We start from the raw sequence: 27,589 nt of genomic DNA, 5'->3' as shown, positions 1-27,589 counted from the left end.
GCCAGGGGCGGTTATGATAATGAACAAAAATCAATATTCACAATTTAAACCAGAAAAGAGATGAGATTCATCCTGTCTGAATAAATCTCACGGGTGACTGCTGATTGTACAAGCAGCAGCAGCAGGTGCAGTTTAAGTATGACTCTAAAGAGCTCTTCCCCAGCTGGTGAGGTGTGACTTCTGATGTGAGCAAACCAATGAGCAGGTCAGGACACGCTGGCTCATTTCACAATAAAGCAAAAGTCAAGCTCCGGCGACAAACACTGATCCTGCACACTTTTGTCTTCCCTCTCTGCTTCAACAAACAAATCTGCTCCAGAAACACCTCCCCCCACCGTTTTTCCCCAGGTTGAACACACACAAACACACAAGCAGAGACACTGTTGGATTTGATCACTGTACCTGTTTCGAGGCCTTCCATGGAGAGATGTGACCTGAGGAAGAAGAAGGAAAAATCCCAGTAAACAGATCATCTGTGACAAAATACAGACAACTACAACAACAGAGGCGCAAGAAACTACAGAAGAACCTTTGTGCAAAGGTTTTTGTGAATGAGATATTAGTCACAAGTGTTAAATCAACTTCTCTAACCTTGTGAAAAAACAGTTTTCTGATTTCATATTCCTCTGTTTTGACTTTGTTTGTGTAACTCTTCCTAAATGAGTTTGGTTGTTGCATTTGTTTTCAACATAATTACATCATTAGCTGCAGGCAAAGCAGAGACCTCCTCCCCCAACACACACACACACACATACGCACATGCACACACACACACACACACACACACACACACACACACACACACACACACACACACACACACACACACACACACACACACACACACACACACACGCGCTTTCTCTGTAAGTCATGTTTTATCTGCATGTAGGAAGCAGGGAGCACCCTCTATCACAACAACAGTGTCATCAGCAGAGCTCCCCCGTGACTCCACTGAATCAAAGGCACACAGCACGTTTATGCTGCGGAGACCTAAATACATACATTTAACATGATGGGATAACGTGCAGAGGCTGCCTTGTTTAAACATGCAGTCTAAATCTTTACACATGTGGACAGAAACATATAAACACACTCATAAAGCACTGTGGACCCCTGCAGCATGCATGATGAATCCTTGAACAGATGAGGGGGGGGGGGGGGGGGGGGGGTTTGTAAAATATTCTTTTGAGAATCTTGACATTAAATATTTATTCAGTTTATGAGATTTCCTGAGAAATGTCAAAGAGCACGGGTGGGTTTTATTTATGGCATTACCATGCAACCATTTTTTTCCCAGGCCTAAGCACTCAGCAGCAGAGCAGAGAGGCAAAGCTTTCTTTAAAAAACACTAAACATGGATGCTGTCTTAAGAGAAAAAGACTCAACAGACCCCTTCCAGTCAATGTGGAGACCATATAAGAATTGAAATTCCTTTTTTACATTCAACCTTTTTTTTGCTCAATTATAGAACCATTTCTGCAATAGAAATATTTTACCATAGCAAAATGTCACTGCTATGTCAGTAAGCTTGAAGGACAACTCCAGATGCCAAAGAAAGATAAATAAAAGCCCCTCCATCCAAAGATGCTATAATCATGAAGGGAGGTTTGAGGAGAGCTGTCTGTGGTGCTGAAATGATTCAGCACAGCAGCAGCAGCAGCGGCAGCAGAGGGAAGGCTCTGTGGGAGGCTGGGACTAATAACCATGTTCTGCAGGGAATACAGGCCTTTAGGGAAGCCTTTAAGGAATTCTAATAACTCATTCTCAGGAAACTTTTCTTTATGGCCACTGAGGGAAACGAGAAGACCTATAAGGCAATTGTCCACTCATATTAAAGAGAAGCATCATCCTCACAGATGCATTTAAGCCTCATTTAAATGCAAATACAATTCATCAGCACATGTGCCGGATGTGTGGAAGATGAATGCTGATGAATAACTAATGGGTGACTAGTAGAGAGGCTCTCTCACCAGTCAGAGGACAGCCAGTCTGGCAGGCCAGCCTCTCAGACTAGCCCGCTGAGTTCTGGATGGCCTTCAGATCAGCCTGATTGGCTTGTATAGCCTGACACCCTTTTCTCCACAGCCATAATCTGCATGGTGATTGGAGGAGCAAAATGTCTCTGGTCTGTGGTTGGCTCTGCTTCAAAATGGGGATGTCAAGGGACGGAGCTGTGAACACGACCAGAACTCAGTGGAACTCTGGCACAGTGCCCACGCTACCACAGTCAGACACAGAGTCTCACACACACAAACACACATGCAGGGGAAGCCTAACACGGTGTCTGTGTTACACAAAGAAGTGATACTCCCAGTCACACATCTGAAATCATGTTGGGAAGCTAAATTACTCTGATTTCTTGCACCAGACTCCTTCTTTCTTGAGCACAAACGTGTTTCAATTTTACTGACATTTTGCACAACTGAGTCATTGCAAAGGACCTTGTCCTCTCTTTCACCCCGCACAGACTAATACACACAAACATACACACACACAGAGTCACAGAGGGCATGTCAGGCTGATAGTCCCTGTGGGGCTGTTGTCTTGAGTTGTTTAATAGAAACTGTTAAGGTTGGAGAAGATGCATCTTTGGCAGAAGGGGGTGCTTTGGCACATTTAACTCACCATTTCAAACTATATCTATGGCAAAGTGTTAGTATGGGTGTAAATATGAGGACACATCTGTGTATAGGGTGATGATGTATATCTCTGTGTATGGGCTGTCTCATGCACATATTGAAATTCAGCGTCTTTTTAAATGGAGCACATCACAATGGAACACCAGTGTGTCTTTGCAAAGGTTAACCACCAGGTGGCAGATGCTGGCTCTGCATGCTCATATGCTCCTCTGCTCAGCACCACATTTTGTCTCAGCTGCTCACGTACACATCCATGCATGCTGATGCTGACGTGTAGTAACATACACATTATCCAGAATCCTGCTGAAAACACCTGAGACACGTGCCAACATAGATTAAATACTATTTGATGGCTTTCATGTATTCATTGAGTTTCATTCACTAAACAACATATAGAATATAATCAATTCACAAGGACTAGGCAACAGTCCTTCAATAAATCAACTTTATTCGTCTCTAACAGACCATAGGACAGGTGACGGGACTGATTAAAAATCTGCAAACCCTCCCAGTCCCACCAGAGAGTCTGATGTATCAAACTTTATTATTTCATTATATTTTGATTGCTTTTCAGGTCTGCAATAATAACTTCTGTCACATTTCCATTAATTCAACCTGGGATGAATAAGAGACAGATCGTTTCCTTACCTAATTAATTACAATCTGTAAAAAGGAGCAGTGCAAAAGAGATCATGGATATAATTCCTCCTTATTGTTCCGTTAACATCTCAAACAGTGCGTATGCTCTACCCTTGGAATTTTATCCTAAGAAAAACTACGTATCTAATGACTGTATCAACTCAATAAACTGCTATGTAACCTGCATATCAGAGGAAAACAGCAGAAGAAGAAGAGCGAGGATTCCTTTGTTCAACAATGCTGTATGGTTAACAGTTCTTAAGTTTAGTGAGTGTGGATATAATCAACTTAAGATAATTATAAATTCAAATTTGGATCCCCTGACCAAAACACATTTCAGAAAATCCGTATGAGAGCACATGCCATAAAAATAAAGCTTTCACTGTGTAATTTTATTTCCTGGCAAATGGCCAATCTTGCAAGAGAAAAAAGAAGGGAAGATGGCCATACTTCATGTCGTTTGGTTTTCTAACATGTTTTTTTTACTCTAGGAGGTAGGTAAAGGGATAAATGTTGTGTCAAAAGATGTGTGGAAGAGCACATTGCAAAGCAGGGTGTGACTATTTTTCAGTGATTTCACATTTTCTGGAACAACGCTACCTTTGAAATCTGCATTTCAATGTACAGTCATCTCAAGAATCTGTCAATAATAAATGTTTGCTTCACATTTTTAAGTAAGTGAAGAAGAAAACATTTTGCTTTTGTAAACTCAGAAAATAGAAAAACAGTTCCCCAGACAGACACCAAAATGGGATGGTGGGTGTTCAACCACACACAGAGACAGTCAACATACTTAAATAATTCAAAATCACAAATAGACTGTTAGAAATTTTTTAAAAGTTTTTTTCATCAATATTTTCTTTCTATTTCAGTTTTCCTCAACCCATGTAATGTATTTGAGAGTGCAGAGTATGCTGTTTGTTTCTTTTGAGCATCATTATAAAGAGTGAAAAGTGGCCCCAGCTGGAAGTAAGCATCAGCAGTGTTGCCCACAAAGCTGTACCACCCATAATGACAGAGTGAACTTCATCACTCATTCCAACTTGCTGCAGCTTTTTAAGCTCATCTTCTCTTCTTAATTTTTCTTATCCTTCAAAACTTCAGTTTGCCCCCCCCCCCGGGTGGTTCTACAGTCTGTTACAGTGGAAACATCACTGACATGTAGGTGATGAAGCCTCATTTGTAAAACACTGACAACACATGGTGTGACACACTCAACACTTACTCTGACATCTGCTCACACTATTTTTGATCTTAAATATTTCTGAATACTCTCTCTGCATGACTCAGCGCGTATGAAACACATCAGAAACGTTTCCTTCATTTCAATATTTTACTGTGTTTTTTAGTGTTTGATGTTTACTCTCTTGTAATGATATCATTCCCCAAGGGGTACATTAAAGTGTCCTTTGTGCAACACCTAAAAAAAATCATTGGTTTTGGAAATAAGCCTTAATTATTTCACTTTAAGGAACACAGATGTTTTTTTTTAGCAGTGAGTAATATAAGAATCTGCCAAGTTTTGCACCAAGCTGAATTCTTCATCCAGCCTGCAAAGTATTTTAATATTCCAAATATAAAGTCTCCTCCAGAGACTGGAGTAAAATCCAAATAAGGCCCACTGTGGTTTGAAAGTGTTCAAAAATAGAACATGTCTCAAAATGATCGTAATCAAAATCTCTTTTGCTCTTCCAGCTCTTACTTTCAACTCTACTTGACTCCCTCAAAGCTGCAACTGGGATCAGATACAGAAGCAAATGTATAGTTATCTGGGAAGGTGCTGTTGCACTGGACTCTTCAGTATATCTGCTTAAAATATTTTGGTCCCTAAAGGGCAAAACAAATGCAACTTGTGGTTTAGACTGTATTGTACTTTCGTCAGCTATTCCAAAGATGAAAACATCAAGGAAGATTTCTTGATTTTGACTGTAAAGGAAAAAATGTTCAAAATATCTCAAGTAGTCATTAAATCATAGTTCATAATTGATTGATCAAAATAACTTGACAAATATGAACTCTCCTTTACCATCAATCACTGACATGTGTATTTCACATAGGCTATCTGTAGTTTTGTTGGCACAGAGTTTTTGTAGTCTTTTAGGATGCACTCATCAACGCAAAAAAAAAAGAAAATGGATGGAATAAGTTACTCACCAGTTCCTCCTCTCTGTATGAGGAGTGTGGCCTCAGCTCCCACAGGACACTCTTTGAGCATCTCTACTACTCGCCCATGTCCTGCTGCAGCCACTGGCTGCTGGTTCACCTCCAGGATGAGGTCTCCTTCAATCAGCCCTGATGATCCCTGTGAGCCTGGATCCAGCACCTGCATTACAACATATCCAATGTCAGATACATTCTATTTGTGTTACTTTCTAATCACAACACAAACTTTTCAAACCCGATCGTTTACTGGTGGCTTCTATGTTTGTCAAAAACTCTTAACACTTAGTCATGGATTTGAGCTGTTGTCAAAATGTTTGTAGGACCAGTCAACTGAGTTGTGCTCTATCCCCTTACCTTAAGATATTGACATGCAGATTGTTCTCTCTAAAAATGTAATAAAAAAGATTTAAAAAAAACCACAGGCCTGCTGCAAACACCTTCCTAAACTGTTGGATTTAATCATTTCTTTAAAACAATAAGACTTGAAAGCTGAACTTTATACAAAGACAGATGTTTAGTTTTCTGTGGAGCAGATATTTTACTGAGCAAATCCAACAGGGATTAAAAATAACATTTGTCCTGTTGCCACTCATCTCCTCTGTTTTATCCATTTCTCACAGTCAGGTTCACACGTGGGCTGGTTTCAATTTACTTTCTATTGTTATTTCTATTGCTTTTTTGTTCATTTATTTATATCATTGTTCATTCATTTGGATTATTTGTACCTTTATTAGATAGGACAGCTTCGGAGAGACATGAAATTAGGGGAGAAAGAGGAGGCAACATGCACCAAATCATGTCGGGACCTGGACCTGTCGTTCCTACGACCCATATGATGAGGACTATAGCCTATGTACATGGGGCGCCTGCTCTATCAACTGACTAGACCAGCGTTAATTGATGTTAGGACATCCACGTTCATTAATGAATATAAAGTAGATCACAAATGCATCACTGGCTCAGCTTATAAAAACATTCCTGAACTCTTCTATTTCTGAATGGGTTTGTCATAATACCTGTTTCACTCGCTGACCAGTGGGACTGTCTGCAATGGTGAACCCAAATCCTTCCGACCCTTTTACCATAGTAACTGTAAGAAGCTCTGCTGCTTGTGCTGTTGCCCCGGCAACCCCTGAGGGTGCCATGGACACGTCATCGTGAGGTGTAATTGCTGATGCTGAACCAGGTGTGGTGGGCGGCAGGGAAGAGCCGTCTAGGTGTGTGTCTCCAGGGTGTGAGGCCAAAGCCTGAGAGGGCAGCTGGGAGCTTAACGACAGGTACTCCAGGTAAGGGTCATAACTGGTGCGGCCGTTCACCACCAGGGGGCGATGCTCTAGACCAATGGGTGTCATGGAGCTACTTGCTGCACCACTTGGGTCCTCGGGGTCAAAGGGCAGAGGATAGCCTCGGCAGAGCACAAGGGTGACACTCTGACCAATCGGTACGGACTGGAAAAGCTTGACGACATCGGCGTGTGTGGTCCCGAGCACACAGATGTCGTTAATGTAGACGATGACATCGCCTGAGGAGGAAGAAGGTGACAGCTTCAGTCACAGGTCACATTACTCAGACATAGTGACCTGGTCTCAGTAGTTCATGTGTAAAAAAACCGTGCTGCAAAAATATTCTTTTCACCATTTGTTGCCAAAAAATCTCAGAGGTCAAGAGTTTGACAAACGTGGAGCAAAACAGCATCCACAAAGACAATCATAAATAATAAAAGGGTTGTTTTAAGTCACAGCTAATATCAGGACTAAGTCTTGAAACACCTGTATTAGTCTGTATGTGACTATGCTATCAAATTTTGTCAGAACTTCTACTTGTATTCATGTTCGCCCTCCCCGGTTTGTCCATGACATTTTTCCTAAAAACTTGTTATCACAACGAGGTGAAACTACTTACAAATGCGACACTTTATACTCTGTGATCTCTGCTGTAGTTTGAACGTGCGGAAAGTTATGGATTTAAGCTTTAAAGTCACAGCCCCATGACAAATGCAGCTGCCTCAAATCCTCTATTTCACACTTCTGAAGGCACTCTCTGTCACACATGCAGACACACACACAGGCCTAAGAGCATGTGCACGTACATAAACACATGTCGCACATGTCACATGCACAATCATACACAATCCCTCAGAGCAATGCCGCACAGCTCAAATAGGCCAGCTAATCTCAGGCAGGGAGTGCCTGTGTGTCACACTGTGACCGTGTGCATGTGTGAGTGTGAATGTGTGTGTGCGCATGCATGTGTGTGAGCAGCTCCGGCAATGTCACAGAGCAGAGAGGAGCAAGCCAGGAATCGGAACAGAGAGAGAGAGAGGGGGGGAAAGGATGACGGACCAGGACAGAGGCATAAAGAGAGAGAGAAACTAGAGAGGAAGAAAAAGAAAAAGGATGAAAATATACTGAGGCTGAAAGCAGAGGAGAAGTGTCAGATGACATGGTTAGATAAGGAAGCATAATAAAGGGTGAGCCAGAGAGACAAAGAGAGAGATGGAGATAGAATAGGAAGAGATGGATTCCAGATAAAAGAGAAAGTGATAGGCAGAAGGAGAGACATAAAAGCAGAGAGGAGGAAGGAAGATTCCCAGCTCTGAAATGAGCTCTGAATGAGCTGTTTAGACACCAACCGTGCATAGGCATGGGGCCAGCTCGCAGGTTCAAACAGAGTGGACAGTGAGCATCATACTGTAGGTCCTCCACTGAGCCTATGAATATTTAACTCAATGGCCCATACTTATACCAGCTCTTTAAGGTTAGGCCTCAACTAATGTTCGTTTATTCAGAATATTAAAATGGATCTTTGTAACAACCAATAGCTGACTTATGGGAGACTCATTACATGCTTGGGTCTTTATGTCAAAAGTGCACGCTCATTAGTTACTGACTTTTTTACCTTTTGAACCACAACACCTCTGACACATAAAGAGATGCCTTTTATCAATACCTACTGTCATATTGTAAATTATTTATGCTTGATGTATTTTAAAAGGCAGTTATCTTACACTCTTCTGTTTCCATTTTTTTAAGACATACTTTCCACAGAATTTCCATCTTGATTTATTTTCTTTCAGAGGGTTTATCCAAACTTGCCTTGGTACCCACATGGCTGTACCATGTAGGTATATAGCTGGACTAATTGGATGTTTCTATTATAAGAACTTTTACTTTTGTTAGCCCCTCAGACTCTGGGCCATAATTTACAGCATGGAGGTTGATTGGAAGAGTCTCTTTTGAAACTGAACAGTCAAATCCAGTAGTAATCGATATCTGTGGTAATTAACAAACACAGTATCCAACTCCATACAGTTTCTTATCATATTTGTGTGTTTATCTTCCCTCTAAAAACGGATATAATGCTGAGATTTTTGTTCTTTTCATACCATAATTTACGAACAAAGTAGTTTGGTTATTCTGCAATGACTCCAAGAAGCCCCTGGCACCTTTAGAGGCACAGTATATTTATCCATGGGTTGGAGACAATTTGAACTCTTGCTTTCAACCAAAATGGCTAATCTAAAAAATTGAATGGTGGATTTGGATTTCACAAGTGAAAACACATTTTTGCTGGAACCCCCTTTTTTAATCACTATGTAGGTCATGTGAGAATAGCGTACTGCTTGTGTAGAGGTAACTTCTAAAATTGTCTCATCATTGTTATTATATTTAAAAGCACAAACACAAATATGGGACAATTTGGCACTGGTGAACCTGTGTGTGCCTTTTTTCTCATAAAACATTGACCATGCTTGCTTGTGTAGTACTAGCCCACCAGCGATACTGCTGTAATAGGAAAAATGAACCTCCTAATGAAGTAGGTGTTGTGTGGGTTGGTGTGAGTTACAGCCAATCAAATAAGTCCCTCTTAATGGCATTAAAAGCAGAACATCAAAGTGCACTGACAGAAAGTACAGAGAGTGTGCTTGGAAGAATCCGACGTCCTTGTCTGGGACACACAGTGCTACAGGCACAAAAATAGGGCACCCCCAATATGCCACCAAGGGCCAATGACATCCTCTTGTAAGACGAATTGTTTTCTGCTGGGATACAGAAATCCTCTACCAATAAGTTATTCATTTTTAATAAGTGCTTTAACAGTTCCCCGACTCAGACTTTAATTATGTTAACATCATTGACACCATTTATTTATTCTATCCACTGTGCTTAAAGTGCACTTGTGAAAGACCTTTAACCATTTAAAATGTAACCATTTAACCACACTTTATCCAGACCTTTAACCACACTGAACACTCAAAGAGCAAAACACAAAACGCAGGCAATGAAGTTGGAACACAGGAGAAAAGAGGCTTGGGCCCTCAGGAGGCAATGAACCAAGTTTAAGTTGCAATAAATAGATTTTCCTTTCTGTACAGGAAATCAATGTTTTCAACTTATATCATATGGAATCATTGAATTTTGAATTGATCCATATTTTTAATCGCTACATCCTTGCTGTGTATAGGCAGAGGTACAAATATTCATTTAGATTTCGATATCACACTCCACAAAATGTACTCCATACTAGTGCTTGACTGTTCTGTCCTGACTTTTGGTATAAGAGTTGTTACCCGACGGGCAGGTAAACAATCTGCTTGAATGAAATTGAAACTCTGCCAGTAAAGGTCCCCGCTTTGGGTTTGCTGTAGCAGGAAATTATGGTCCATACTGTTGAGGTGTCAGAAAAATGAGACTGTGCTTTAGTGTTTTGGTAAATATTGCATTACAGCACTGACATTTTAAAGTTTGTTGACCCTCAATTTATTTCTCAACCAGTCATCATAATCTCTGATTGTAAAACAGTTACCTGTGTCCATCTTTCCATCCTGAGCCGCTGGTCCCTCTGGTATTACACTTTTCACTTGCAGGAACTCATCTGGCTCATCACCACCTATGATCGTGAAGCCAAATCCCATGTTGCTCTTCTGCAGGGCTGTTGACAGGAAGGTGCCCTTCAACTGGGTGGGGTCCCTTGTAAACAATGGCTTCTCTGCAGAGGGAGAAGATGGAGACATTGAAATGTTTTCGCTTTATTCATATTTGGAGACACATGCCTCTGATGTAACACTGCTTCTCTTATAACAGTTTGAGCACAACCTTCAAATGATTTTACTTTATTTCTCTCTTAGTAAAAAAAACATGAATCAATAAAAAAAACCCACTCATGAGGACAAATGAGCCTCAATGTCTGATAAGATAACTCATTGTAGATGTTCAGTTCTCACTCAGGTAAAGCAGTACACTATGTACTGATCTAGTTTGTACTTCTATGTGTGCCTGGATTAGCCCAATAGTTGCCTCAAGGCGAGCATGTTCTGTATCCCACGCTCTGACAGTTATCTCTATTCAACTCTGTGCATCGTGACACTGTGCATCTGCCCTGTCAGATACTCATAAAAACAGCTCATTATACTGAATGAGATGAACTAAGCAAACAATAATAAACGAGATGAATAGATCTGCCATATGGATCAGGACTATATATCGGCCCCTTGTTACCGATATCCGATCTAGCTTTTTGAGTCTGATCTGGCCAATATCTGATACCAGGATCGGATCGGTGCATCCCTAAACAAGACCACATGCCGTTCTGCAGTTCTGCATGTTTATACAGTGCAACCCTTTAAGTGCATCATCATGTACTGCACAATCTGCAGTATTCAATAAATACCTCTGTATATAGTGGGTAGGGGTAGAGCTGAGAGTCCCTGGCTCTGCATCTGCCTCTGCTGCTCCAGACGTCTCTTGGCCTCTAGAACTGGGTTCTCAAACTGAGTTCTCCGGTTGATGTGACTGAAAAAACATTCATTTCAAACAATGGATTAAGGAGTATGACAGGGGCTGAATCCACAGTCCTGCCCCCCAGCTTTCTCTTCAAGTGTCAGCTGTTGCATCAGTATATCAGTGAGAGTCCCTTTAGCTCTCCACCAATAAATGTTTGTAATGATGGGTAGCTGCTGCGGCCCACACGGGTCATATTTATGCGAGCTGTCCAATGCCAACTTGCAGCAACCAGAAATAAAGTTCAAGTGCTTTAGGCACAGATGTAGTTCTCAAAACAGTAAAATAAAAAAGGAGAAAAATACCAGTGAATATTGGATTAATATTTCTACTGAATCTGAGCAACATAATGCAGGCATAACATCTAAACAAGCCAATAAAATAAAACAAGAATGACACTCCTGATTCACAGTTGCTGCAAAATGAACACATCTCTGAACATGTTAAAAGTTATTTTGTTGGTTCACTTTGTCTAGGATCTACCTACACCATGTACTGCAGATTCATTTAAATCATAGCAAAACATTCCAATGTATGCTTCTCCTACGTCCTTCATTTAATATGATTTACCTCTCAGCTGCCAATATTTAACTACAATCAAATGTTTAAAAAAGGTGTAGGACATATGAAAAACTCATTTAGAAGTGTTTCACCTCAGGTAAACTTCCTTTCTAACATACTTCCAAATTAAACAGCGTCAAAAAGAAACATGATTTATAATTTTAAACAAGGCATCGTAAACCACAGAACTGCGTTTCTTTGCTTTACAACAGAACAACTGAGCTAACCAAGTCAGCTGGGAGACTTACTCGACATAGTAGCTGCCGTAGATGGGGTCATCTATCTTCTCCCAGCCATAGGGCAGCTCTGAGAGGAAGGAGAAAACAGACAAGGGAAATGAAGTCAGTTTATTCTGAGAGCAGAGGAGAGAATGTACACACTAAATTGAGCCGGTGAGGGGAGACAACGTGAATCTCAGATGCTCCCAAAGTGCTCCTTTAATAGACAGACAGCGCTTCGATCTGCAGCGACGGCTTCTTCATGGAGACAGGAATCACAACAAAGACATCGAGACGAAGCAGGACGCGAAAGAAAGAGCATTCAAATCATCCTTGTCACCTTGCCTTCTCTCTTTTTTTCTTTTCATTTTTAAAATGTGCAGAAATACTCCACAGCCTTCCTTTACTACATGTTTGTTTCTAAGTCCTTCACCCACATGCAGTCATTTTTGTCCTTGATACTGTTGTGTTAATTGTTTCCTCCCTGCATATTCTCTAGTTTTTTCTTTCTATTCCAATTCATCCTGCACTTCACTGATTAAGCTCTCCTTCTCCATTGCAAAAAAAATGGGTAAAGGCACTGCTAAATTTCTCGTACTCAATGTCATTTTCCTCTATTTTACTTCTCCTACCTTTCCACTGAAACACATACTCACACTTATACACTATATATACGGCACTGTAATGAGTTCCCTGTGCTTGTGTATGCAAAATTCCAATTTTGCAGCTATGACATCCACCTTTCACTGAGAAAAAAATGGACCTCTCACTATACGACTCAGATAACATACAAAAAGACGCACAACCCATCTGTACAAGCTGTTCCCCTCCCACTCAAACATATACTGGGAATACAGTGAAATACATTCCTGATTAACATTCAACAGCAGGCGTTCTTGAAAGGTTGATCGTCCTCCTTCATACTAATTCATCCTCATGTCTTGTATTAAAGACTCTAATTCATGAAATTCATGACTACGTCTGGAGGCGGGAACTTTCCACAGGGAAATAAAGCATAGCAAGAGAACTAGTGTCACACAGATTCACTTACATTGTGTCACTTGGTTTGATCTTGAGCTTTATAAATTCATCCAATATAGAGTTCATACATTGACAACATGTAAACACAAAGACCCAAAAAAGTGAAAACATAGGAGGAAAAAAAAAGAGAACTAAGGAAAAAGGAGTGTGCACAAAGATGTGATATTTGATTTGTATGGACAGGTGTGTAGCTGCAGGTACAACAGAGTTAAGATAAGTTAAGGTGCCACATTTCAGTTTCAACCTCTAGTATCTACAAATCAAAAAAAAAAATCTCCAAGAGACACTAAGACAGAGGACAACTTCACAGGGCTGAGCATCAAACATCAAATCAAAATCTGATTTTAGCACTGAGTATAAAATATGCAAACTGTGTCTTAGACACTGTGTCCTAACAGCATGCGAGCAAGGGAGCAAGCATCATTGACATCAGCTAGATTACATTATTTACTATTTGAGTGTTCTATATGGCCATAAGCAATGATTCATGGAGCAATGAAATGAAATTTTCTGTTTTGACTCAAATGCCCTGTTTCTGTTTTCATTCCTGTTTCTCATGTAGACATGGTCAAGGAGTACTTAATAATGAGGTTCAGATGAGGATGTGCTTTTATGATCCCTCCTCCTTTCACCACAAGAACCCAAACAAAGTGGTAGCTGGCTGGAAGAACACTGCAGAGCTGGCAGTCTCTAGTAAATGTTTGTTGATTTTAGAGCTTGTTAGCATGTTTAACAAATGAAAAAGTAGAGCATTAATAATATCTATATATTTGATTGAAGTGTATTACATAAAGTGCATTACATATATAACAGCAGTAATGCTATTTACTCCAAGTTAAGAAAATAAACAGTTCATCAATGTTTTTTTAAGGTTATGAATTTTTAGCTCATCATCATCTGGTCATCGTGGAAAAAAAATATTGTTGACGAGCTTTTGTCTGCATTATTTAATTTCTAAGATTAGTTGTTTGGCTCCTTGTGTCTAGACCAGGGGTGTCAAACACACGGCTCGCGGGCCAAAAACCGGCCCGCCAGAGGTTCAAACCTGGCCCACAGGATGACTTTTGAAATTACAGAGAAGATATTAATTGCAATTTTTCAATAAAGGTAACTCCTATTTCAAATTTGTCCTACAATCAAACGGCTGACTTTTTTTTCCTCAAAGTGAGGAAATAATCCGGTGGAAATTTATAGACTTTTTGTACCGGCTGGGGGGGTCCATAAAGGTCAACTTTACCTTGTTCTTTTTTATAATCTCTGTTCTTTTGCAGTAAACATTACACACTCTGTGTCGGGTGACTGGGTAACCTGTGTGTTTGGTGTGTTCGCAGCAGGTTTCAGGGCTTACAGAGTAATATATTTGGCCCCACTATGAGACTCATCATGGCAAAAACTACAACAGCTGTTTTTTTTAAAAGATAGTTCATGAAATGTAAAAAATTTCAGAATGTACTTGTACTTTTTTACACTAAAACAAAGGGAAACATTTGGAGTGTTTGTTATTTATAGGTTATTATGTTATGCTTTTACTGGTCCAGCCCACTTGAGATCAAATTGGGCAGAATGTGGCCCCTGAACTGAAATGAGTTTGACACCCCTGGTCCAGATTATATCCCAAATCGAGAATGTTGAATTTTGTTTCTTAAATTGGCCTTTTTTCCCCTTTAACAAAAAAAAAAAGAAAGAAAATAACTGTTTTTGACAATGGTTAAAGAATCATTGAGCAAACTTGATGCTTATTTACTGTTGTAATATAATGTGTTATCTTTTCCAGGCACAATTTTGCCTTGAGTAAAACTTGTAAGACATCAAACTTTTATATCTCACATAAAACTTTAATATTCAAACAGCTTGATGCAATTTTTGAAGTTTCACATTTACGCATTTACATCTGACCTGCTGTGTTTTACTATGGGTTACCCAGATGTCGGAATTTGATGAATCAGAAGTCCTTTACTAGTTATTATTGATCAGGCAGAGTTAACAGGAAACTACAGACTCATAAAATAATATAATTCCAACTTGAAAATATTAGCCAGCCCAAAACAATACTTGAGCCTCTCAAGTTTATTTGAGATTAAGACACCCAATTTTGTACACACAGACAAACACAAACACCAACAAATTCCCTGCTCTATTATTTTTTACAATAATTCAGTCTATGTGACGCTGATACCATAGCATCACCATAGCATCATCGCCTCACATTGTAATGTAATTATCACCAGATTTTGTTATCTTGAAATCAATAATCCGTGTGTAAATGTATGGGTGTACAACACATGTGTGTGTCTGTGTTTGTCTGTGTGTATGTGCATGTGTCCTGGCTGCTGAGCATGCTGACTGTGCAGTTCAAGGTGAGAAGGGTGCACACTGCAATTATCTCAGCTCTGCTTTACTGTTTGCTTAAACCGCTAGCACCGCAGCGCCATTACCTCACACGACCCTTCTGAGCCTCGCGGCGGAAAGTCAGATGGATTCACACTTCAAACCATCTTAAATTCCCTCCCACCCTGTCCATGAGCCACCTTTAAAGTCAGCCTAACTCATCCAGTAGACGCTTGCCCTCCCCCTGAAGTGAAAGGGAGACAGTTACCATGGAAACCACCAGTGCAAGTCTTTTTTCTCGCCAGAGCTGAGGGCTCTTTCTTGTCTGTATTTCCTGCCTCTGGAATTCGGGATCAGTGTATTTGTGTGTGCTTTTATGCAACCAAACAAGTCTCTGTTTGTGTTTATGTATGTGTGTATGTGCATGTCTGTGTTTGTGTCTGTGTGTGTGTGTGTATGTGTTTGTGTGTGTGTGTACTAGATGGCTGAAATGTGTTTGCATGTGTGAATTGAATCTTTGACGACAAGCCAAACACCTCATCATGCATGTAGTATGAGCACACACTTGTGTGTAGGGGTTGTTGTTCATGTGAATCTCTAGTCAAGCTTGACGTAAGTCTAAGTGAGATTTGTCTGCATTAGATGACTCACCTTTTCTCTAACACAAAGACCAACAAGCAGCCATGAACAGATACAATAACCTCATGTGACCCACAGAAAAAAGGAGAATTCACCATGAACTGAAGACTTGAAAAAACAACCTGAAGTGTATTCAAGGCTTCACCTCATTTGATTCCTTTTAATTTACCATCATACTTTTCCTTGACTAACTGATCAACTGTTTGGTTTATGAAGAGTGATACAAAGTTTTTAAAAAGTACCTAACACAATTTCCCAAAGCCCAATTTACAGCCTAATTTTACAATTTGTATAAATGTCATGTTTTACTGGAACAACAGACTATACCACTTATTTTTTGAGGACAAGAAAAGCTTAAAGTTTAAACATGATAAGCTGGAACATTAGATTTTTTTGTCTTTTAAGATAAAGGTCCACAGAATACATTTAAAAAAATACTCCTTATGATAATACTTATAACTAATAGGGATGCACTGATCCAATCCTGGTATCGGATATCGGCTAGATCGGACTCAAAAAGCTAGATCAGATATCGGTGACAAGGGGCTGATATATAGTGCAGAGCCATTTGGCAGATCTATTCATCTCAGTTCTATGCTTTTCTGTGTTTACAACAGCCATGTTCGTCTCCTACGTCACCAGCACCGGACGGTTTGTGCTTTTTTGCCCGGTGGAGCATGATGGAGGATAACTACAGAGGCTCTGCAGTTTAGGATGCATGTCACGCTTCCTTTGCTAACAACTCCGGCGGAAACTTGCAACATGTGCAGCGGTAATGTTTCGATGGATGGCAGTCGCGCTTAAAAAATAGAATGGAAGCCCAAAGGAGGAAGTTTACGTCAGCTGTAGCTGACTGCAAAGAAGGAAGAAACCATCTATTAATGTATTCAAAGTGTGAGAAAACGGACAGGTTATTGGATTAATTGTTCCAGATCCTTGAAATTAAGGGATTCCAGCCTCTGGTTTAGCACTTGGAACCCAGGTACAGTTCACCATCAAGTCAGAAAAGCCTGAAGTTGCTAAAACATGATTCTATCCTCAGATTAAGGAATAGAGATTGTTAAATCAATACCAGGATTGGATAGGCTAGTATCGGTATCGGCAGATACCAAAGAATCGATATCGGTATCGGGACCTAAAAAGTAGGATCGGTGCATCCCTAATAACTAACAATGGATGAGTAACGTTTACCTTTTTAGTTTAGCATGTTAGTATTCTAACATTTGCCAACAATGAGTAACATAGAACAAGTGAAGCTGATTCCTTTTTAGAGTATTTTGTCATCTGGATGTAACGAACAGACAGGAAATTTAAATGAAGGAGCAAGAGAGAAAATGAACTTGGGAGTAAAAGGGTGTGAGAAACAGAGACAGAGGAAGGCCAGACATGAATGAGTGTAAAAACAGTGATGTAACTCAGAGGCAACATTTTAGCACAAGTCCATCACGTCTAACAGAGGAGGAACATTATTTAACTCTCCTCATGTGTAAGCAGCTCTCCATCTCCATTAATCTCTTTATCCAAAAAGGAACACTGGGGAGGCACCTCTCTGCACTTAATCATGATGGCCTCTGAATCCATTATTGTTCATATATCTTTAACTTTTACTCGTCTAATTTCATCTGCAAAATGATTGCCTGTAAATGAGTGTAAATACATTTACGTTAGCGGCACAGAGAATGAGTTCAAACTGCTACTGCAGGGGTTGAATGTGAATCAAAGTCAGAATAGGAACCAACATTTGAAGCTTGTCCTGCTTTTCTTGCTCCTTCAGAGTGGGAGAGGAGATATTGCCTTGTGTAATATAACAAAACAGCTGTCTGACAAAAAGACTACAAGCAAACCAGATCTGTGGTGACGAGCCTTTGAACTCTGGGTGTCGGCCTCAGCGTATAGTTACAATACAATGTACACAAAAGTACTTGCAACACATCAACACAAACAAGCCTCTGCTCAATTTCACCCAAAACACAGCATGGGAGCAAGGGTAAAGGGAATAGTGAATGAGGATATGAAATGCTGAAGGAAAGTCTAGCAGGAATATCACGGATGATATGATGGAAGCAAAGGGAAGGAGAAAAGAAAGTGATATGATGCACAAACAGTACTGATGAAAGGATGTCTGAATGTTTTTCTTATTCAGGTTTGATGCGGTGAAACTGTGGGAAATCCTTCGTGTGGATGAACAGTTAAAACCATTTGAACTTAACAACCTCACAAATAAACCCCTCACTTCAGAACTCTTCAAAAACTTTGGGGGCCATAAAAAAACTACTAATCACAAGACATTTGAAGAAGACTTGAGCATCTGCAACTGCGGTCAAGTTAGCCTCAATGGGGGAAGTCATTTGCATTGATATATTGGTTGCTGGGTCTTTGCTGTTTATTGATGTGAAGTGGAGAGTAGCTGGCAGAGTCATTGGTTGGAGTACGGTGCATGAAAGCTACCTGTTACAAATTGATTAAGATCCCTGTTGTGTGGCTTTGTTGGTCTGTCACTTAGAACCAGTGACGTGTACAAACACTTGATGTTTTTGGCACACAGATAGAAAAGACAGCCAGCAAGTAGAGATGTGATAGTTACTGAATGGACTTGTACTTCTATAGCGCTTTTCTAGTCTTTCTGACCACTCAAAGCGCTTCTACACTACTCGTCACATTCACCCATTCATACCCATTCACTCACTGATGGTAGATGCTGCTAATGTAAGGGACCATCAGTGTTAGATAATCCCATCCGTTCACATTCACACACCTCTGAACAACAAAGGGAGCAATTCGGGGTTCAGTGTCTTGCTCAAGGACACTTCGGCATGTGACTGCCGGAGCTGGGATTTAAACGCCAACCTTCGGATTGATAGATGACCGGCTCTACCCCCACTGAATTTAATGCTGGGTCAGACTCACACACCCATCCTTTCAGAAAAGGCAAAAAAAGGATGAGAAATAGTTCAAAAAGTTGGAACAAATCAGAAAACAAAATTCAAAACATATAGAAGAGATTCAAGACGACAGAGTGATCAGTAAATAAAACAACAACAAGGAGAGAGATAAGAGAAACATAATGTTAGGTTATATCCTTCTGTCATCCATGTGGCTGCTGAGCTGATTATACAAGAAAAACATTTACTGCCAACTAAAGCTGTCTCTGGAAGGTATTAATTTGAAGGTGCTGTGAAAGGATGTGATGTGTCATCCAGGACTTTCACAAACGTTCTGCTAACAGTCTTTGAATTTAAATCCTTTGCCAGTGGTGATCACCTCAGCTTCAACGTCTTTTTACTACTGCTTCACCAAAGATAGAAAGAGGCAGACCAAAATGGAAGTATATCTGCCTTACAGAGCAGATAAAGAGCACAGAATTGCACAAAACGGTGGATGGATAAAAGAACTGAGAGAAGTGAACAGATTTTTTATTTGCCTTTTCCTGAAATATGACGGCTGTAGTTACTTTCTTTTTCTCTGGCACAAGTATTCACCGCAAATAAGAAGTCATCTAATAATACACGTTTCACAACACAGCAGTGCCGTATCCAGAGGGGTGGCCAAGGGTGGCACTGGCACTCCTTGAAATCCAATTGGCCACCCCAGGGGCAACCCCAAAATCCTAAACTATGATTGGCTGTTTGCCTTGTCAGAGGTGGGTTTCTGTTAAAATCTATTATTTGACACGAGTTAAAAGGCCGGCAGTAGATTTCTTTATTAGTGCCCTCAAATGTGACTTTGAAGAAACTTATTTTGCAAGTCCTTAAAGAATTAAGCTTAGAAGATTTATGCCACTGTGTCATGTTTTTTTTTTTTTTAAGTCAAAGGGAATATAACAACTGTTTAATACTTTAATAAATGTAGGTTGTGAAGACAGAAAGGGTAAATGTTATTTATTTTTAAATGCACTGGCTACCCCTGCCTATGTGAGAGCCTCAGTTGGGCCACCCCGATCAAAAAGTTCTGGACACGCCCCTGCAACACAGATGTTACTATAGACTATATAACAAAACTAAGATGGGACACTGGGATAGGGTCTAATCTTTCAAATTGCTCACTGGCTAAGTCAGGCAAATTAGCACAATCTTACAAATAACCATCTCTATTCTTATTTAGCAAACAACAGCAGTACCAATTGAATTAGCAAACAAATCTCATCAAAACTATTTAAGATTATGTTGCACAGATGTAGGTTAGTGCTAAGTTTCATCATTATTGGCTGAAAACATGAATTGTTTCAAATTAGCTAGCTAGCAATCGCGTTAGCTTAGTATTGTTATTGAGCAGCTGTAACAGAAAAGCTTGTGCAGAAAGCTAGAGTTAAAAGACAACAGGTTTGTGCTCAGAGTAAGCACACTGCAACAGGCCATTATACTTTTACAAGTAATCTTTCTGTTGTTTTGAAAGAATGGTGACTAACATTAACAAACAGGGAAATTTGCAAAAGAATGTCATGAAAGTTATACATGCACTAAAATTGCTAGCAGTTTTTTCCCTTACACCTGACAAAACGTGTGTCAGAGGAAGCAAGCGAGCTAGTGCAAGCTCCAGACTCCAGCCAAAAGTTTACTGTGTTACAGACTGTCTTGTGTATAAGTTTGTGTGGGGATCTCTGTATTATAAGTGCTAGACTTGTTAGATTTACTTACTAAATATTGTCAACAATCCCATGACAATATTTAGGCCTTGTTGACTGGTCATGTAGTGAAGTCATGATTCCAGCTCTCATGTCTAAAACCACCCTGACATTTTTATAAAAGCCCCAACACAGATATTAATAAGTGAAGAGGCAGACACAGAGGCAAAGCTTCTGCATTAAATCACAAAGTAAGTCATCACAGAGCGTCACAGTTGACAGAAACTTGGCGTCTGAACATCACTGGCGAAAGGGAGTTTGATTTTTGCCAAGACAAGGCTGAAGTGCCTCTACCATGGTTGTGAGAGGGGTTTGTGAACTGACAACAGTAGTGTGTGTGTGAGTGTGTGTGTGTGTGTGTGTGTGTGTGTGTGTGTGTGTGTGTGTGTGTGTGTGTGCACGTGTGTGTGTGTTTGCGTGTGCGTGCGTGCGTGCGTGCGTGCGCGTGCGTGTGCGTGCGTGTGCGTGCGCGCGTGTGTGAGTAGAGTGAAAATCAGTTTGTGCGGAGCAGAGCAATGTTATTAGAATTCCTGTCACAGTGTGGCCCTTTGCTGGGCAGAGGAAGAGAGGGAGAGACGTGGAATGAAGGTGGGAGAAAAAAGAGAGAGAGGAGAGAGGAGAGAGAAGAGAGAGAGAGAGAGAGAGAGAGATGAGGGAAATTGAAGAGCAGAAGATTGAAAGGGGAGCGAAAGAAAGACGTGATGTAAAAGGAAGGGCGGGCATGGAGAAAGAAGAAAATTGAAGAGCTGGAGAACTGAGGGAGGCAGAAAATGTGTTGCTTCAGATCCTGCCCTGTTGAATCTCATCACAATCCAAATCACTGACCACAGCCTGCCACAGAAGCAGCAATGTTGGATCAACTGATTGCTTTATCTATGATCACAGAGAATCACCACAGGAACTGTTTCATTTACAAGACTGACATCATCACTGAACTGTAATCATCTGCTGTTCCTTATCACGAGTCAATGAATTTCATTTGTGGTAATCATTTTTATAATGATAAGTTTCTTTCTTGTCATGTTCTGCCAAATGAAAATCAAGATAACCAATCGATGCTGCCAGCAAGTCTAGCAATTTTTGTGTATTCTGGGCTTGCAATTAGCCATCTTTCTGTCCATAAACTCTTAAAAACAAGGTCACTCCATCCCTGGAACATCATCCTACTGCTGTTCTGACTAAATCACTTCAAATGGAACACTATAAAAGGATCACTAAACTAATCTTAGGTGCCACAACAATATGAAAAGTAAAACAAATATTTTCAGCTATACTAAAAAACTTTTTCTCTTTTATTTGTTATTGTTTTATTTTACATTAAAATGTTCAGCCCTTACTTACTGGTAAGTGTAACAATCTTAGAGAGCATAATCAAATCTTTGATTCATCACTTCACTGCTCTTGCAGCACAGCTTCTTTTTAAGGAGAACAAATGAAGCTTTGGAACCATCAGTAGAGCACTGATTTGTTTTATACAGACGAAGACTAATGTTTCAGCATTAAGTACTACATCATCAGGGTACAAAGAGGCAGCGAAAATTTCTAAAATGTTTGAACACAGCTTGTACAGTTTTTCACACATAAACTTAACCTGGATGTATCAGAGCAGGGGTTCCCAAACTTTTCAGCCCGCAAACCCAAAAATATAGGTATTAAAGACCCGGGACCCCCAGAATATAGGTGCAAAAGACTCGCGACCCCCAAAATATAAGTGTTAAAGACTAGCGACCCCCACAAAATAAGTGCCAAAGACTTGCGACCCCAAAAATTTAAGTGTTAAAGACTAGCGACCCCCAAAATATAGGTGTTAAAGACTCGCGACCCCCAGAATATAGGTCTTAAAGACTTGCGACCCCCAAAACAAAGGTGTTAATGACTTGTGACCCCCAAAATATAGGTGTTAAAGACTTGCGACCCCCAAAACATAGGTGTTAAAGACTCGCGACCCCCACAAAATAAGTGCCAAAGACTCGCAACCCCCAAAATATAGGTGTTAAAGACTCGCGACCCCCACTAAATAAGTGCCAAAGACTTGCGACCCCCAAAATATAGGTGTTAAAGACTCGTGACCCCCACAAAATAAGTGCCAAAGACTAGCGACCCCCAACATATTGTTGCCAAAGACTTGCGATCCCCACTGTCCCTAAAAGTTATTTAATGTGGCTTCATTTAGATGGTCTGTAGAAAGTTAGCGTAACTATATGTGGCTGTGTTTCCTGTGCTGTTATGACCTACTGTTACTGATGCTTTTGATAATTAACTTTGGGTAGTTTTGGTCTACTAACCCTAAACTTAGAGTCATCTGGCAAAAAGAAGGGCAGAAAACTCATTACATTTTCTATTTTCAAGGTTTTATTTCAAGTTCAGGTACTATTTTTGTAGATATGTTTTACTATAAATGGATAAAATTTACTATTTTTAGATACCTTTAAAAAAACAAACATCCTGGAAGACATCTCATGACCCCCCATTTGTGTATCGCGACCCCCCAGGGGATCCTGACCCACACTTGGGTCCCCTGTATTTGTGTATTTAGTGACCCACTGGGGAAGATTCATTCAATTCAATATTATTTTGAGTGTTTCAGTGAGTGACATCATTAACAACATGCTCAGACATGTTTTTGATCTGATTTTTTAAAGTTCATAGCTAATGAAGAGATTGAACAGATCAGCAACATGGATGTTGGTGTGTGCTTGTGTAATGAAATATAAAGATGTTGTTTAGTGAATGTGCACTAAAAATTTGTTGGATAATAAAGTTAAATGGAAAGCTTGAAAAATAAATAACTTACAAGGAAAACAGTAATGTGTTGATTCAATTTAAGAAAAAAAACCAACCCCTCATTTATTACAAGCTGAAAACTAATTGCTTTGATTTAATAACTTGACCTTAGTTTCCCCTCTGAAATCCTGCTGAGAACAGCGAGAGAAGCACAATGATGAACAACTAAAACAATAATACTCACGCTCTTTTTTCAAGAAGAGAAAATCACTGAGCGTGAAACAGACAACAAACATACACAAACAGCAGACAACTGGGGTACACAAACAGCAGGAGATGCAGAGACAACACTCTCCCACAAAGCATGAACGATGAACACAGACTAATGCTTACAAAACTACTAAGTAAACAGGTTAACCCGTAGTGTCAACTCACCGTCTTCGCTGCATTCTTCTGGCGGCTTTGCTTTTTTTGCGAGCCGGGGATCCAGCCATGATGTAGTTTTGGTGTTGTGACTGCAGAGTAAAAGATGTTTGGATGAGGGCACAAGGTAAGGAAAGGAGCAAACAGAGGTCAGAGAGACGCTGACAGAAAGAATAATAGAAGGAGAAGAGTGCAGAGCAACACTCATGACTGTAGAGAGAGAGAGTGTGCGTGTGTGTGTTTATCTGTGTGTTTGTGTGTTAGCGCAGGGGCAAAAAGAAACATGGGGATTTCTGAGGTAAACTAAATGGTCATTTATCCTCTAATTAGCCTTCAGCCATTAATTAGTTAGGGTGAGAGGATAGAGCAAAAGTATTCAAGAGAGTGAGAGTGTGTGTGTATGTGTGTGTGTCTAAATTGAAGCAATAAGTTACATCAATTATTCAAACAGAGGCGGGTGCACTAAAGTTTACATACTCTGCTGTACATAAACTATGTTTATAAATAGGAAAGCTATGTGAAGTGCATTTAATTGGATTGCAGTTTTTTATTTTCAAACATTATGTTTTAACATCATCTCTAAAATTATGAAAGGTCCAAGTAACAGTGTTTTTTTTTTTTAGATTAAAATCCCATCTTCGCACTTGAAAGATCTCAAAATAATTTATGCAGGATCTTTGAGTCTTACTCTATGAAGTAGACCTCCCCCTTCTCGGTGTAGGCCATCTCCCAGTTGTCAGGGAGAGGACCCAGCTCCTCTTCATTTGCGTCTGGGACTTTAGCAGGGGATTCTGAAGGGGATTTCTGGGCCTCTTCCCCTTCTGTTGGGGGCTCAATGGATGGTGGGGGTAGAAGGGAGGCGTCAACAGCAACCTCCCCAGAGGCATCTGTGCTCTTGTCCTCATGTTCACTGGACTCTGTGGAGCAAACAGACATACACAAATCCACACACACACACACGCACGCACACACGCATACACGCACACACACGCAGACAGAGTTATTCTCACATACACTATGTGCACACATACAGACCTGGATGCACACCACACGCCATGCATGATGAGTCAGAGCCAAGCCACTGCAGAGCTACAAACCCCCAGGAGAGAGAGAGGGACAGTGAGGGAAAGAAAGAGAGATGGGCTTTGAGGACATTGAACATGAGGAGAAAACAACGTGCAGATGTCAGAAAAGGAGAAACAGGGAAAGACAGAGACTTTAGGGGTCAGAGACTGAGTCAGAAACACAAGGAAAAGTTTTAAAGAGTGAGGAGGAAAGCTGGGCGCTTCTAAGACATTGAATAAAAGTCTTGCATTAGAGAGAAAAATAATAAAAACAAACAATCCTATAATATTATTGTTGATGGTGGTGAGAAAAACAGAAAACTGACAAAACAAGCAAGTAAAAACACTGAAAGGTCAAATTAGCATATGTGCGTGTGACATCAAAAAGACAAATTTAGATCCAGAATAGTGCTTATTGAGGCTTAAAGTATTTTATATTTGAAGCAAAAAATAAAAAAGTGGTCCCAAATTATGTTTTACATTCACTAGAGCCAGCTCTATAGTGTTGTTTCTTTTTTATTTGTGAGTGCAGTGGAAAGTCATTTTTAGCACACATTGTTAGAAATCCATTAAGTAATTCAAGTTCAGTTTTCTTTGACAATCCAAAACTTGTCATTCTTTAAAGGGAAACAGCAAAATATCACAGATATTCATGTTTTTTGTTAAAAACCTACAGCATGTGCAGTACTATAATTAAGAGATTACAGTGTCATTTTTGTTACAGAGAAGTTAGAAAACAAATGACGAAGAGAATGAAGCATAACAACATGGCATGACTTGTCAACACAGACTACAAAGGCAAAAGGGGGAAGGAGGATAAAGAAGAGAGAGTAGAAAGGAGAGGACCGCAGAGATGAAGGAAAAGCAAGAGGGGTCAGAAGAAAGAGGATAGTAGAAAAGAGGAGGAGAGAGGGGAGAGTTGGGGTATAAATAGAAACAAGGACAAAGGCCAGTGGCAGGAGAGCAACGACAGCAGAAGAGATGGAGGAATGAAAGGACAGAGAGAAGGGAGTTGAGGCCAAAAAGAGACTCTGGACAGTCATAATACAGCAGACAAGGTGCCCTTGTGCATTCGATTTCCTAGTGCTTTATTAAATGTATGTAGTTAACACTCATGCAACTAAGTCTGTTAATGTCTAGAGTGACCGAGGGCACAGCTTGGAGCCAGAAATGTCATCATTTAGCAGGGGCAGGTCAACCATATAAACTGTTGAAATGAAGCTAGACAGAAGAAAAATTAAATGTATCCCTAAGGGTCAATTAAAGACAAGGTAACAATCGCTATGACAAGTGAAACATACCTCTGGTGTAACTCAATCATAACAGTGAGACAGCAATTAATAACCCAGGGAGACTGTTCGGAGCAGATATTCTCCTCATCTCATTAAAACGTCTTCACTATCATGGCACTTTAAAAAACAGATCCAGCTTAAATCTGATTTCTGCCACTAATTGATGTTTTTTTTTTTGTCGTGAAGCGTTAAAAAAGTTAATCAATTTTTTTCCTCATAGAATACCTGGTGTGATAGCCACTCCGTTGCCATTGACAACTGGGCTCTCCTCTTCCTCCTCCTCAGGAGGCTCCAGGCTGGCGCGCTGCTCCATGTTGCTGACTGACTGGTTCCTCTTCCTCTTGCCCTGGGCGCTGGGCCGGGCTCCAGGCAGCAGGGCCTCACTTACATTCAGAGGAGGTGCTGCGGGGGATGGCTCCGCTGGAGGTTTTGGTGTGCCGTAGAAGTTGTCTGATAGCAAAGAGGGACAGGGTGACATTTTGGTTAGAGGCCACTTGTATGACCAAAGGAAGATTGTGGGTGAGGGATCAGAACATGCTGGAGGGAGAGTTGGGGTTTTACAGCTTGTGGAGGCAGATAATTGCAATCCAAAATGTATGAAAGTCTATGCTGTGTGTAAATAGTTGAGTTTACTGGCCGTCAAAGGCTTAACCAGTCGTTCCTAATTTAGCTGACTCTTCCAAGCTATTACAGTGACTTTGGGCAGATGTGACACTTTATAGCTGAAGGAAGATATTAAGTGTAAAATCTTCACATCAGCTTGTTTGCATCTTCAACAGCAGAAAGTAAAACACTGCACAACTCCAAATATAACAGCTCTTTAAATTCTTCTCCAAGGACAGGCTGTATCCCTTTGTAAGATAAATTGGTGCTTTGGGACTTGAGAATACTCTGTCACTATGCTTTCTCTGCGTAATGATGCACAAAAACCTATCAAAGAATATAATAGTAGCTGTGCAGTAGGGCTACAACCACAGGGTTTTGGGAAAATATAAATCTATTGTAATTTTTGTGCAGTCTTCATTTGCATTCACAGTACAATACTGCCATTCACAACTACAAATACAGGGAATACATATCCCTATAAATATCATCCTTATATGACAGACAACATGATATTGTCCTGTTTAGAAATATGTCAGAAAAATATTTGAGAGAGACTCAAGCTAAGTGAAGATGAGGCTGATGAAGGCTGCTAGAGTTAGAAACATTCTCAAGATGTCAAAATAAGCATCTCCTGTCATACCATGGTTTTCTATAATTTCAAATTTGCAGAGTGGGCTACATATAGTTGACTTGGCAAATTTCTTTCCACGTCATATTTTCTCTTAAAGCTCAATAAAGTTCTATTTTCATTTGAAACTTAAAGCCCTTACTGTCAGGAAATATATTTTGTGATTAAATATTGAATGTGAGTGAGAGGTAGAGATGTCTCATTTCATAATCCCTCAAAG

General features: G+C 40.2%; 1 protein-coding gene across 5 annotated transcripts in view; it reads right to left on the bottom strand.

The window, feature by feature from the left end:
• The window catches only part of LOC117814304 (membrane-associated guanylate kinase, WW and PDZ domain-containing protein 2-like), an 88,958-nt gene that overhangs the window by 11,918 nt on the left and 49,451 nt on the right, over positions 1 to 27,589 (bottom strand). For all 5 annotated transcript variants that reach the window (XR_004631550.1, XR_004631552.1, XR_004631551.1 and 2 more), the window contains exons 4-12: positions 26,361 to 26,585; positions 24,468 to 24,696; positions 23,792 to 23,871; positions 12,034 to 12,091; positions 11,115 to 11,236; positions 10,251 to 10,433; positions 6,461 to 6,966; positions 5,436 to 5,604; positions 403 to 434 (exon numbers count right to left, since the gene is read on the bottom strand). Coding sequence is in view for 2 of the 5 variants with exons in the window: in XM_034685558.1 (XP_034541449.1) it covers positions 403 to 434; positions 5,436 to 5,604; positions 6,461 to 6,966; positions 10,251 to 10,433; positions 11,115 to 11,236; positions 12,034 to 12,091; positions 23,792 to 23,871; positions 24,468 to 24,696; positions 26,361 to 26,585 (1,604 nt within the window). In the remaining 3 variants the exon portion in view is untranslated. The remainder of the gene's footprint in view (positions 1 to 402; positions 435 to 5,435; positions 5,605 to 6,460; positions 6,967 to 10,250; positions 10,434 to 11,114; positions 11,237 to 12,033; positions 12,092 to 23,791; positions 23,872 to 24,467; positions 24,697 to 26,360; positions 26,586 to 27,589) is intronic.

This window comes from Notolabrus celidotus, chromosome 6 (genome assembly GCF_009762535.1).
Source record: "Notolabrus celidotus isolate fNotCel1 chromosome 6, fNotCel1.pri, whole genome shotgun sequence".
Classification (NCBI taxonomy): Eukaryota; Metazoa; Chordata; class Actinopteri; order Labriformes; family Labridae; genus Notolabrus; species Notolabrus celidotus.
The sequence above is the reverse complement of the archived record's forward strand: the minus strand, read 5'-3'. Positions and strand labels throughout refer to the sequence as shown.